Consider the following 14,284-nt stretch of genomic DNA (forward strand, 5'->3'; position numbering starts at 1 on the left):
CCCCTGCCGCGCCCGGCGCCCGTGAGCGCTGCTCGACGGGACGGACCCGAGGTGAGCGGCGGGCGCGGTAAGTACCGCTCCCTTCCCCGCGGTACCCTCGCAGCGCGTCTCAGCCTCCTCCCCATCCATGCCAACCCCTCCCGCCCCTTCCCCGCCGCCGCCACTGGGAGCGCGGCCCCTTTAAGAGCCCGGCTTTGCCTCCCGGTAGCTGAAGGTCATTAAAACACAAAAGCGCTCCAGCGCTGCGGTCCAATATAGCGCATGCGCCCTGCCCGAGGACTGGCAGGGAGACGGCAATATGGCGAGAATGCCTGGCAGCGGCGGCGGCGGCGGAGAGTGGAGTGGCGGCGGCGGAGGGGGCGGCGGACGCGGCGGAGGCGGCGGGAACAATGCGGGGGACCGGCCGTCCGGCCGCGGCGTCGCCCCCCGCCCGCACCGCTACTGCAGCGCCGGCGAGGAGGAGGAGGGCGAGGAGGAGGATGAGATCCAGGAGGTGCAGATAACGGGGGACGAGGAGGAGGAGGACGGAGCCGATGGGGGGCTGCTGCTGGACGAGGAGGAGGAGGAAGAGGAGATGGGTCTGGAGTGGGACGGCGAGGAGGAGACGGAGCCGCTGCCGCCCGCCCCGGGCCGTACGCCGGGCGGCGGCAGCAGCGGCGTCGGGGCTGCCCCGGGGGGAGCCGCGGCGGCTGCCCCGGGGGGCGGCAGCGGCGGTGGCCCCGGGGGGGCGGCGGAGGACGCGGAGCTGGAGGCAGCTCTGCTGCTGCAGCGGCCGGAGCGGGCGCGGCTGAGCGAGAACACGCGGCTGGCCACCCGCTACGCTGTGCGCATCTTCCGCGAGTACCTGAGCGAGAAGGCGCAAAGCCCCGACTTCGAGACGATGGACAAGGGGGCGCTCTGCCGGGTCCTGCGCTCCTTCTACGCCGAGGCGCGCTCCAAGAGCGGACAGCTCTACTCCAAGTCCTCCCTAATCAGCATCCGCAGCTCCCTCAACCGCTACCTCAACGAGCCGCCCTACTGCCGCACCCTCGACCTCACCAAGGACCCCGAGCTCCGTGCCGCCAACCTCACCCTGGCTGCTGTCATCCGCAAGCTGGAGGAGCAGGGTGCCGGGCCGGTGGTGCAGAAGCAGGCCATCACCCGCGCCGACCTCCGCAAGCTCTACACGTGCAGCGTCTTCAGCACCCAGAGCCCCTTCGGGCTCCTCAACAAGGTCTGGTTTGAGACCTGCATGTACTTCTGCACCCGGGGACGGGAGAACCAACGGGAGCTGGAGGAGGACTCCTTTGGGCTGGCTGTGGATGAGGATGGACGCAAGTTCGTCTACTTCAAGGCGCTGGGGCCCTACCACAAGTCACGCTCATCCTCCTGGAGCAAGAAGCGGGCGGAGAGCAGCGATGAGGAGAACCTGCCCCGTATGTATGAGACTGGCACAGAGTTCTGCCCCTATGCCAGCTTTGTCAAGTACCTCTCCAAACGCAACCCCCTCTGCAAGGCCTTCTTCCAGCGCCCACGGGACCACTGCAGTGAGGGTGACATCACCTGGTACGAGAACAAGGCCATCGGGAAGAACCTCCTGGGTACCCGCATGCAGATGCTCTCCAAGGCGGCCAAGCTCTCCAAGACCTACACCAACCACTGCATTGGTGCCGTCTCCATTGCCACCCTCAACAGTATCGCTGGCATTGGCACCAAGCTGGGAGGACTGCAGCCACCACACCACCACCCCCCTCCCCACCACCACCACCTCCTCCACCACCCCGCTGGCGGGGGCTGCTACACCCCTTCTGCCCTCAATGGTGGACCACGGCCCCGGCCGCCCGCTGCCAACCCTTACGTGCTGCCCAAAGATGGTGACGCTGCGCCAGTGAAAGCAGAAGCGGCCGCGGTGGCCCCGGCCAAGCGGGCGCTCTACGAGGCGGTGTTCCCAGCGGGGGCTGCGGCCGGCGGTGACGCATGTGGGCCCTCTGCCTCCCCCAAAAGACTCTGCCGCCGCCCCGCTGAGCCCCTGGATGCCACTGCGCCTGCCGTGGTGGTGGTCTCAGTGAAACATGACCCCTTGCCTCACCTCCTCCCCGAAGCAAATGGGCACAGAAGCACCACCTCACCCACAGTAGTTTCACCTGCTATTGTTTCCCCCACACAGGTAATCGGAAAAAGAAAAAAGAAAGGAGAAAAAAAAAAAGTGGCAACTCCTTACCCTGTCCCATGTAGTTTGCACTGCCCCCCTCCTTTCTTCCCCAAGGCTGGGCACCGATGCACACTGCCAGCCCTGGGGTGGCTCCTGGGGCCACACTCACTCGCCAGGCACCCAAAGAGCCCAGACGCGAGTTACCCGCTTTATTTGCCCCTCAGTTTCCTCACCCCCTGCCACTGGTCTGGTGGCCACTCACTGCGTGCCTGGGGGTCGGGCTTGAGTGGTGCCTGGGTGCTGCCATACTCTCCTTCAGTGGCAGCACCAACAGCTCAGTCCTGCGGGCCCCCCCTTTCCCTCCTTTTTCTTTCTTTTCCCCCCTTTTTTAGTTCTCTTTTTTCGGGAGATGTGAGTTATGAAAGTCGGGCCAGAATAGTAGATAGGGGCATCAGGTATCATTAGTGTGTGTGGTGTTCTTGATGTGCTAATGAACTATTTGAATAACCTCAAATGCAGGAAACAGCCGGGAGAATACTCAATTACACACTAGTAATGAGGGTGTAATTTTAAACTTCAGAAGTTAACAAGAGGGTTAATACGGCAATTGCATTCATCTTGTATTTGTTTATTTAAAATAGCTCTGTTTCCTGGCAGTGATCCTCTTCCTTTTTTTTCTTTCTTCTTTTTTTTTTTTTTTTTTTTTTAAGGCAAGTTGGCTTTAGTTGCATTAGTTACCATAGTGGCAAAATATACAGTAAGAGCACAGTTAAACAGGTTTAGGTGCAGCTTGACTGTGGAACGCACCCAAATTCATTAGGTGTGTTTCGTTGAGGTGAAACGGTGTTGTCAAAAACGCCGTTTTGCTGCGCCTTAATGCGTGCCTTGCGGACCCCCGTCTGCTGTGTGCCGGCACGTGCTCGTGCCTGCCCCCCCATCCCCTCCAAAAGCACTTTCCTCTCGGGTGTTTGAGCGCTGGAGCTAAATTACTTCAATTAAAGACTCGCTGCACCTCTGCAGTTAGCTCGAAGTTGGGAAGCCGTTCTAACTAAATCTATAAAGCGTATGCAGTTACGTTGTGCCCCATAAAATACCGTGTTTCAGGCAAGAACTTTACTGCTGGCTGCCCTACATGATTACAAAAACCCTCTGACATTCTTGTGTCAAGTAATAACAGGGATTGCAGCCGTCAGCCGGAGAGCACGGTGCTGGGCAAGCACAGGTATATGACATGCCTGAGCTGTTTCCCAAGTGGAAATACCAGTTCTGGACAGACTGACCCTTTCAAAGAGTTTGCCAGCTAATCAACCAGCCTGAAGGCTAATCGGGGGTGGGGGGAGGGAGGGGAGAGCAGGGCTTCCAGGAAATGCCTGCATAAGCGTCTGTGTTCTTTAAGATACCTGTGACCTCTCCTTTCTAGCAGGGAGGCTTTTTTTGGACCACTTCAGTGGAGTACTGTAGCTTGATCTCCTGCTGTGTGTATCTGGTGTCTGTGGATGGCTTAGAGGCTTGATAATGTGAAGATAATGTTTTTGTTCTAGCTCATTATTTCAGGTAAAAGCTAACGCTCTTTGCTGTATTTAACCCTAGATTGCTCTTTCCCTTCCTTTTAATGACCTTGAAAGTAATTTTGAAACTTCAGGCGTAGTTTAGCTCTTCAGGAGCAGCAGCGCATGTGCGTGTGGGAAGGGGGAGAGGGAACTGGACAGAGCAGTTGTGATGCAGTCCAGGGTTACAGAGTATGCATGTCTTTAACCTGTTAAATGAGGTGTCTTGGTGCTTTCAGACTGGGCAACTCAATCTCTACCCTGGTCCACAAATCTCTTCACACTTGCATAAAATTTAGGCGAGGAGAAATCCAGCTGCTGTACTGTGTGCTGTACTTGCAAAGGTGTGCTTCCTTCGTGAAGCATTTGGAGCTGTAATTCTAATTAGCAGCAGGCTATGGGGAGAAAGGGAGAAATAACTAAAATAGACTACACAGGCATATGCTGTTTTCTTAAGTGTATCAAGAAAGAAAATGAGCAATCAGCAAGGATACTAGGCAGTGTGAGGTTTTTTCAGTAATTACATAGAAATGTTTGCCTTCCTTCACAATTTCATGAGTTAAACAAGATACTCTGTCATTTTGGTAGCTGAATCTTGCGTTTGCTACAGAACTCATTAATTTAAATCTCCAGAAAAAAGAAAAAGCCTTTTTTTTTTTCTCTCTTTTTAATCACCAATTCTTCTTGTGTCAATTTTAACTTATGCACTTCTGGGATGTGACAAAATGAAAAAATACTGGATGTGGAGTGGATTTCCTTGGGAGAATGTTAATGCTAAACTTTTTCTCTCTAGCTACCTTTTATAATAGTTCCACTAATCGAGGTCCAGGGCATTTCCTGGGGGAATTAATGACTGGTTAGGGTTAATGGCCCAAGGCATTGCCTCAAGCCATCGACTCTCAAAACCGGTCATTAATCCCCAGGAAATGCCCTGGCCTTCAATCGTTACTGCTTAATTATAAACACAGAGTTTCCAGGCCTTTTTACTGAATATATCTCATCAAGTGCTGTGACACTAAATTCCAGTGTTAACAAATATTACTGATTCCTTGAAAACATGAAGGTCATACGCTTGTGGTTTGTTGGTTGTCTTTCTAATTAGTCTTCCAGGGAACAGATTATGCTGCACTCATAGACTTGTGCAATACTCCAGTGAAAAAGTGGTGATGTGGTGTGTGGGTTTCATAGCATCTTTATACTGAGCGCTTGTTTTTGGCTTTTTTTTTTAATAGCATTGATAGCATTAAGCAAGGTATGGAAAAGGTTAAACAAAAGCACTAAATGGGATGTCTTCAGTTTGCACTATCTGAGCAAGACTGTTAGTTCTATGTTTTTCTGTTGTAGTTGCTCCCATCTTTTGTTTTAGCCCCAAGATGTCTTTTCAACACTGGGTTTGCAGGAGCCTCTTCCAGAGCTCCAGAAAAGTACATTAAATGTTCATCTTAATGCAACTGTTGCTTTAGGATGCAGCCTTGAGAGCAGCATTTATAGTGTATTTTAAGCATGCAGCACTGTGCCATAGTGGCACAACGTTCTTTTCAGTCCTTATTTGCTCTGAAGCATAGCAATTTTCCTGCCACTGACAGCAGTACTTCAGTTCAAGCTGATGACAGAGGGATGTAATTTGGCTGTTGTTCATCTCTCATGTTGCTGAAAGATGAACAATAGCTAAAGCTTTAACTTTTGATGCTACAATATGGTGGTAGCTTTGGGGGTTTATAGATCTTGTACATGCTGAACTTACTACAGTCATAATACCCAAAAATAGGTCTAGGAAAATAGTTTGGCCTCTGCCATGAGGGAGGAGAGTTGCCTGTCACTTTCAAATGCTTTGGTTACATTGATTCTCTAAACTTGGTTGACTTCCTCTGGGGTGCTTGGGAAGAGTTTATCCGTTATTAAGATATCTACCAAACACTTGGTCATTAAAACCTGAGCCATGTGAGTTTGTCTTGGCTGCTTTGGGAAATCCTTAAATGCTTTTTTTCCCTCCTGCTTTAAATTCAGAGCTGCCCTTTTTGCTTTCCTTTGATCTGGCACGTCTTTTTGTTGCCTTACACTCTCTTTGAAGAGCTTACTTTGACCCAAACCAGAAACCTAGTTCTGACTTCTTTGCAGAAGAAGGCAGAACAGTGGCACATGATGAATATAAGTAGGCAGCAGGCACAACTGGGAACAAATCAAAAGTAGCTGGTAAGTCCTGCTCTTTTTAGTCTTGGTTTTTTGGAGGCGGATCAGAATCTTTCTGCTTGATCTTTGATCTGGGAACAGCCTGCACTTCTCTGAAATGGCCACAAAAAAGGCTTATGTTCTGTACAAATATTTGTATTACTCTAACCAGAATCATCAATAGGTGCTTTCCCAGTATACTGGGCAGGACAACTCATCAGGCATCTTCAGGGAAGCATGCTTAGGGTAGTGGTGTTAGGATGCTAGGCTTTATTTCTACAAGGGTAATAGATGGAGCAATATCCCTATCTTAAGGGCTTAAAGTACAGTAGCTATTAAGACTGATGACTGCTAAATACCTTGTAAGTTCTTGTGGCAGTACTGCTGTTGATCAGGTTTCAGAGGTTAGTGCTGGCTGCCCTACTGCCTACTTAGTGCCCTTCTCTTTGATTAATGGATTATCCCAAGTTGCAAGAAAATCTGGGATTTTCTTGGTGTCTTTTTTAAGAGGAGCACTGAGCTTAAAATCTGAAAAACATGGGGGTTAAGGGACCTTTAACCTACAATTTAAGAAACTGTAACTACTTTAGAGGGTACTCTTTGTTACTTGTGAGTTTTAAGTAGGGAGATTTGCATCTGCTACTAAGTTACAGATATGGAAAGTGATTAACTGTAGAAGGGACCTGTAATACCCAGTAGTCATCAAAATTGTTCTGAAATCCTTGTGAGGAAGGGGGGGTGGGGTAGCTGTGGTGTCAAGTATGGTCCCCAAAGATAGCTTTCTTATCAATCTGCATAGTTAAACTTATGAATCATGGCTATTGCTCTATTTGGTGGAAGTCAGTGTTGTTTGTAACTGAGTGCTTCTAAAGATGGTTGAAGAGAGATAGGGTTTTTCTTTTTCAGAATATATTTTTAAGGATATCCCAGGCTGTGTTCCTCATAACAAACTTGAGGCTTGATAGGCATGTGAATGTTTCCAAAGATGGGTACAAGAAAAGCAGAATAGAGATTATGCTTAATGATCTCATTTACAGCTTTGGAGGCAGTACCTACACTGAAAGGAGTGAAGGGAACTGGTTTTTCTTTCCTAGGCTGAAGTTGATCCATTTTTAATCAGCTGTTAGGGACGGAGTTGATTTAAGGTGACTTGGGAGAGTATTTCAGAGAAGATCCAAGAATGATGTTCTGATACACACACTTAGAATGGTGGCTGTGGAGTTTAAAGTCCACTACTGTCTTTGTAGGTCCTCTTGGTTGCACTAACATGATATGTTTGAGGTAATAAATTGTGTAACTATTTCAGATGGTGATTTCTTCTACTGTCACTTCAATTTTCAAAATATTTTTTATTTTTAGAAATTAGACAGCTTTTATTTAGTTGCACATGTGAACTAGTTGGAGAACTTGATGGTCCTGCCTTCAGGGACGGTAAAAATGCAAGAGGTAATCAGCTTTGTGTAGCTCAAATAAAGATGACCTTCTTTGTAGAGTTAGGAACTAAACCAGCATCACTGAAGTGCTGCTATATTTTGACATTCTTTTACATTCTATAGAATTTGATATTGCTACCCTGTGCCCATGAAAGATTAAGTGCACAAGCTTAAAGGCAGCAGAGAGGTTGTTTTGTTGTTGTGTTTTTTTTTTAATAAGAAGTCTTCTGTGATTATTCTGTAAGAGATCTCTCATTGCCCACTGCTCTGCTTCTAGAGAGCAAGAGATCAGAAACTGTTCAGTCTAATTGGTAAGTCTGTATGACACAGAGCTGCCTTATTTCATGTATGGTGTAGAAATAAATGAGTGCTTAAACCCTTCGAAACACACCAGTACTGCAAAAGCCATAGGCTGTAATTAAATTGAATGTGGGGTTGTATTGTCTTGTGCCTTTGGCTATAAACTTGATAACAGACCATGGTACCCCCACTATTGTGTTCGAAGCTGGAACCTAATTAGAGATGTTGTAGATTTTCAGTCACTTTCGAAGCCCTTCTGTTCATCTTTTCCCCTGTGTCCTTTCTTTTTTATTATTTTGCTTTTCTGTTTCTGAAGCAATAAATGCACCCTTCTTTTCAGAAGGAAATCGTTAAGGGCATGTAGCCAAATATGTATGTGCAAGATAATTTTTTATCGTATTTTGGATTCAAGGGACAAGTGTTGGTAACTGCATTTTATCTGATGTAGAAGAGATTTATTAGTGTTGTGATAGTAAAAATATATAATCATGTTTCCAGGGAGTGCTTTCTAAATCTCTTCCAGGCGTTTGAAGGGGGTAATAAGGAAGGGATTGGAATTTCTCATAATACCTTGATCTAAAAGTAACATTGGAAGACATACGATTGAATTCTGTTCTGCTTGTTTTTGGAGGATTATCAACAAGGAAAAGTGGCTCTTCCGGGCTTTTAGATATTCATATGCTTTTGCACTGAACCAGTTTTAGTTGGTTGATCTGGAAACCTTCAGACTTGCTAAGGACTTAACCCCCAATAAGGACAAGTGCCTTTGTGTTCTTAATGCAATTTTTAGTATTGGAAATAGTCAAAGTTGCAGTGCACAGATGCAGTATATACATTTCTAATAAATCCTTAGTTAATGGATATGTGACCAGTTGTATGCATCTGTATACTTCTGTAGCTAGGACAGATCATTTTAATAGAATGGAAATGGAGTGAAATTTTAAAGCCCTATTCACTTTATCTATGTATGAAGACTTTTTTTTTTTCACTGTATGTTTAGGACACATCTGCTCTGTATAACACAGTCCTGAGCTAGTACCTTCTTGGGACTTCTGGTTTGCTTCAAGTCCTAGCGTGAGTGTTCTGAGGTGATTTGCAGTGTTTCTGATGCTTAAAATGGGTCATGCAGTCTGGATAATGCGTTATTGTGTGGCTTTTGGCAAGAGGTAATCAGTTCTCTTCGAGCAGTGGCACTGGCTGTATGAAACTGATCCTTCCCCAAGGTGGGGTAGGAGATGGTGTTTAAGTGTAGCTTTTTTGGTAGTGGGGGTAGTTTACAGTGGGAGGGAGGTTGTTTTGTAGGTGCTGTTTGGGTAACACAGGCTAGAGCACTTTTCTGTGAAAAGGGAGGAGGGCAGAAATCTCTTTATGAGAGGCAAGGTGTGAAGCTGAATTTTGGCTTGCTTTCTGTTTTTATATCCCAGAAGTCTTATTGAGGTGCTGGGGTAATTTCTGAGCTGAACTTACTTCTAGCATAACATTTCATTTTCCACTCTCCTCCTTAAAGTGCCCAGGGACCAGATCTGATGATGCTATCATTTGTTTTAGTTTGTTTTTTGATATGGGGAGTGGAGGGAGGAGGATGGGTAGTTGAGACTCTTATGGCTGGTAGCACTAACAGAGCCACAGCTCTCAGACTTCCCTGCAAATTGGCACCTGTGTATGTTGTTACTACTTCTGTGTCTGTCAGAAATGTCATGCATAAGTGAATGAGTGCTCTAAAACACTGCTTTATTTTAAGCTTTTTTTTTTTTTTTTTTTTTGGGTGAGTGTGTGTCCATTTATGTATATTTTAAAATTAAACATTTCTGGAAAAACTTCAAGATTGATTTCTCAACACCCTTCAGCTGAATCCTGAGCTTTTACTCACCACGGTGAGATATATATATATATATATATATATATATATGTATATGTATATGTATATGTATATGTATATATGTATATATATATCTGCTTCTTTTGCTGTGTTGTTTTTTCTCTTATGTTTCTAGTAGGCTTCAAAAGTGGCAGAGGGAAGTTGGTCTGCAGTAAGGGCTACATACTGTGCCTGATGCTTTGACTCTGAGATATTAAGGCCCAGTATAATCATACTGAGCTCTTACGCTGATTTGGGGTGGCCAGATGGGAAGCTGGTCCTCTCGCCTTGCTGGTGTGAGCTTTTGTTTCGTGGGTGAGGTGTCTGCAGTGCACCTGAAGGAACAGCACTGAAACTCTTGGGCTCAACAGGAAAGCATCAGTGTTTAATTACAGAGCATCCTCTGGCTTAAAGCTCCCCTGGAGAAGCAGCAGCGGAAGTGTTGTGGTGTGTCTGGCCAGTCCGGGGGAGGGAGCACGGGTGTGCGGGTTTAGCACAAAAGAGAAGGGGAAATCTGCTCACATTGCCTTCCTCACCTTATTTCTACTTGGGGTGGATTGAAACTACTTTCTTCTCGTCCCTGAAATGTGGAGAAAAGGAGAAGCAAGGAAGGTGCATTAGACTTAAATAGCTTCCTTTCTTCCTTCCTTCTTACAAGGGCTGGCTGTTACCTTGACATGCCTGATAAATTCCTTCCCTTGTATTGAAATCACCTAGTTCAGAAGTATGTGAGCCATCTGAAGTTCTGTAATTAAACCCACCTAGTTTTGATGCCAAATTAGGGGGACCTAACTGAGAGCTGGGTCGACAAGTTGGAAAGTGTAAATGGGAGCACAGATGTCCTAACAGAATCCTGTGTCTGTTGTACGAATGGTGTGTGAAATTCAGATAAAGAGGAAACATGCTTAAATTGGTTGCCTTTTTGAGAGTTTCCCAGTGTTTCTAATAATTTTATAACTAGCAGCACTGGCTAGTCATAAAGGATGCTTGTGACTCCTCATCTCAGCTCTTCCTCCTCATCTCAGCTATGACAGCAATAGTGACTGTTTGTGGTGATCAGGAGGTGATGCTTTTTATAAGCTGGTATCAAGTTAATCAGTACTAGTTTCCATCTTGGGTTTAGAAAACATGCTGTGTCTTTCTTGTCATGATACACTAGTTTCTGGAAGCTCTCTGTAGACTGTTGCAAGAGCAGGTTCACATTTCTGCTCAATTCTTTAAAATGCTTTTAGGGGATTGGGGGAAATAGGAAGATGCTCTAAGCTTGTGGGGTTTAGCTAATTAGCAGTTCAGAAAGAATTGTTTAGCTTTTCAGTCTATTTTACACTTTTTCATGTCTCTTAATTCAGTAATCCTGAAGTAGGTATCTTGCTGATTATCTCTCTGAAAATACAGTTCCTCTGAAAAAAAACACCACTTCCTCTGAAATCACACACTGATTGTGTGACTGGCAAACTTGGGAGTGGAAAAGTGGAAAGGGAACTGTTCTTTGAGGCAAAATGGATAATGCAAAGCTATGTTATCCGACAAACCAGGTGAGGAAAACTAGGTTCTCTAGAACTGACTGTTGTGAGTAGGAATATGGTATTTTTTTTTTTCCAGCACAAACACTTTAAAAAGTGATATTCCTTAGGAGAGATGGCAGTGCAAAATCCCTCAGCCTTTGAATCTGGCTCTTTTGCCCAAGTACCATTTGAAAATAAAATAGGCAGAGTGGGAATAATGTGGTTTGTGTCAGACTCAAACTGCTGCAAAATCAGTTTTCTGAAGCTGCTGCCAATCCAAAGCAGTATGTGTAGCACAGTTACAGTTTGATTTTTGAAAAGCAGAAACAACTTTAATGTTCTTTCAGAACTTTGTAGTTTTTTCCTTCCTTTTGGGGCATTTGACGCACTTCCAAAGCAACCCTCTTACTGGTTTTATCTCTTTGCAAGTTACCTTTTTTGGGGGGCTTTTAGTGTGTTATTTTTGAGATGCACCTGCATTTGTCAGTTGGTTTCAAGTAAAATACTGAATCTTTGGTATCTTTTAAGTAGGACTTGAATGCAAATGTTTCCACTGAAAGTACTTTTAGATACAAGCTGTTCCCTTCAATTTTAGACATTGAAAAGTATCAAAAGTAAGGAATTAAAAAGGAAAAAAAGCAAAGGAAAATGAAGTTTATTGTAACTAGAAAGTATAAATTTGTCAAAATGGGTATTGCATGTAAAATGTACAATGACTCAATGCTAAATATAGTGTTAGTTGAGTTGCTAATATGTTGTACTGGTATATGGAAGCAGAAGCAGCATTAGACTACTGTATAACTGGTAAAATTATCCCCATGGTACAGAGGAGGATAATTCAACACTTCAGAGTTTACTCTTGTAAGTCATTAAGAAAAGATTTCTTATGCCTGTGCTAAAGCAGAAATTTAACCAGTCAGTTTCTTTCAGTATGGCATATTAGCTTCCAAAGTGCTAATGGACATATTCAGGATCATGAATATAATAGTAGGGTATATTTACAGTACAGGGTAATGATACTGTACTAACTGTTGCTGTCACGTAAAACATGCAGCAGATACTTTCAGAAGTTCACATATGCTGTTCTGATTGTTGAGAGGTACCAAAGCATCAGGTCAAGTCTGTATCTTTCCAGGAAAAAATATAATAGCTGATAAATAATTTTTTTTTTCTTTTTTGATTTCACAAGGCCCATGTCCAAACTTCTCCTCCTTCTGTACTTGGCAGCTTAGCTGACTATTCTAACTTATTAAGGCATTTCTGTTTCTGTAAAGTGCTGTACTGCTTCCACTGTACACTTTTTTTGCTACAGGTTTATGATCTTACCGATGCTAGTTGCTGTAAAATGCTCTGGTGTGGGGTGTTCTGGCATTGTTCTGTAAAGATTTCCAGCAATAGAGCTGCAACAGCTACCCAGCTACCTTAACCTTCACAGCAGCAGCCCCTTGCCTGGCATGGGGAGGTGGCAGAGTCTTCTGTGGCCCCATCCCTCCTGCAGGGAGTTGGTTCAGGCTCCAGCCAAAGGAACGCTGCCAGTTGAGCAGTGACCACACAGCCCTGCCACGGGCATGATGGGCATTGCTGCTGCCAGCCTGCGGCTCAGGACTCTGCAGGTCTTCTCAGGCTTTCCTCACAAAAAGGAAACCAATGCTATAAGGAAAAACTAAAATGCCTTTTTTTTTTTTTTTTTGGTCCCTCCTTTATAAATCTTTATAAAATCAGAAAGCTCCAGAAAAGCCCAAGTCTGAAAACCTTTTATTCTCTTTACCATTAATGACAGTGGTCTGAAATAGCAGTTACCTATTCATCTGAAGGGACTAGATTTTTAGGAGGGGAAGAGAGCAGATATGAGCTTTCCAACCTATCTGGAGGCCAGAAAGCAAGGGTTGAATAGCTGTGCTGGCAGGATTTTGATGCAGACCATGCAAATTCTGTGAGAAGAAAAAGATGGAAGTAATAAGTTGAAATGGAAAATGAGGAGAGGAAAGGCAGGATGAGAAAACCTTATCAACTATCTTGTTGCAGCATATCTGTTTGGGAACCAGATTAACTTCTGTATACCAGTGTGCTTCTGCTAGATTAGTTTAATGGGTTCAAGGAGTAAGAAATAATGCCTCTGTTTGGAGAAGGGCTGAAACTGGAGGAAGAAATTAGCAGGGGGGATATTCTTCTCTCCTAATACTAAATTAAAAAATGTAGTAGTTGCACTGAAGCAAAATTTGATCAAGGAAAAGATAGACCCAGACAGATGGCAAAGAAGAACTGTGCATTTTTTTTCCTCTGAATTAGAAATGCTAGAGGAAAATAAAAAAGAACAGTTAAGGGGCAGGGAGGGAAGTCTTGGTTTTCTTCAGCTTTACAGTCAGTTAAAGAAATGAGTAGTACTTAAATTAAGTACATAATATTATTACCTCTTATGGGAACTAAAATCTAAAGTTTTTTTCCTTAACCTTGAGAAAATATAACAATCAAGCGAGTGATTTCTTGTAGAGTTTTGTGTCAGACTAAGCATGGGTTCTTGGGTATGTATTCTAAAAGAAATCCCCTGTCAGCACAGTGGTAAAATGGCCTGTAACATTGTGTTGGGTTTTATGCCTAATGGACAATAAAGTAGTTTCCTGAAACTACTTGAAATACTCCTTGTAAACTAAAGTGTCCGGATCAATTTCTCATTCATATAATATTAAAACTCACTGAGGAAGTTGTGAAAACATATTTTTGATCAAAGCACTGCAGAAGCTTGTCATATACTCTATTAATCTTTAAGATACTTCATAAAATTCCTGAGAAGAACCCCAGTGAGTTCCTGCTTTCAAAGACAGCTACATCCCACCTGGATGCCAAACAGAGAGAGCAGCTCCACTCTGTGGTGGGAGGGCATGTAGGAGGTGTACAGGGTCGAGAGGAAACAGTTGGAGAGTCTTGTTTTTCCCATGTTTATCTGACTCTGCTTCCTAGTGGAATACTAGGGTTGTAGAATTATTTGCATGAATAGCTGTCTGCATCCAAAATGACTTCTGCATGCTCGTCTATTCTGTGTATGTTAATGCCTATATTTCTGTTGTGTAGTCAGTTCACGTTACATGACAACCTTAAATGCCTCGGTGGTGTGCTTCATCAAAACACTTTTTTTTTTTCCCTAAGGAAAAAAATGTAGCGTCATAGCTCTAAGCAGTCAGGAATTTCTCGTTGGTTCTGGTGGTAGATGGCTGGGTGCTAGCTTTCAGTAAGCCATTCTTGAGAAGAAATTAAGGTGCTATCATACTCTACTTCACTTTTTTTTTTTTTTTTCATAAATATACTTTAAGCTTCCATGCAGACTCTCTTCGCATCTTTCTTCT

General features: G+C 44.6%; 1 protein-coding gene across 4 annotated transcripts in view; it reads left to right on the top strand.

Annotated features, from left to right (window-relative positions):
* KCTD1 (potassium channel tetramerization domain containing 1) overlaps positions 1 to 14,284 on the top strand; it is a 101,743-nt gene that overhangs the window by 33,290 nt on the left and 54,169 nt on the right. Inside the window, exon 1 of one of the 4 annotated variants that reach the window (XM_027887555.1) lies at positions 778 to 2,146. The exons of the other annotated variants lie outside the window; for them this stretch is intronic. Coding sequence (XP_027743356.1) covers positions 881 to 2,146 — 1,266 coding nt within the window. The 5' untranslated portion in view covers positions 778 to 880. Of the gene's footprint in view, positions 1 to 777; positions 2,147 to 14,284 lie in introns of those variants that run through there. 4 annotated transcript variants of the gene reach the window in all.

The sequence above is a fragment of the Empidonax traillii genome, unplaced genomic scaffold (assembly GCF_003031625.1).
Source record: "Empidonax traillii isolate 1590-97213 ecotype Southwest subspecies unplaced genomic scaffold, ASM303162v1 scaffold215:size2007263, whole genome shotgun sequence".
Lineage (NCBI taxonomy): Eukaryota > Metazoa > Chordata > Aves > Passeriformes > Tyrannidae > Empidonax > Empidonax traillii.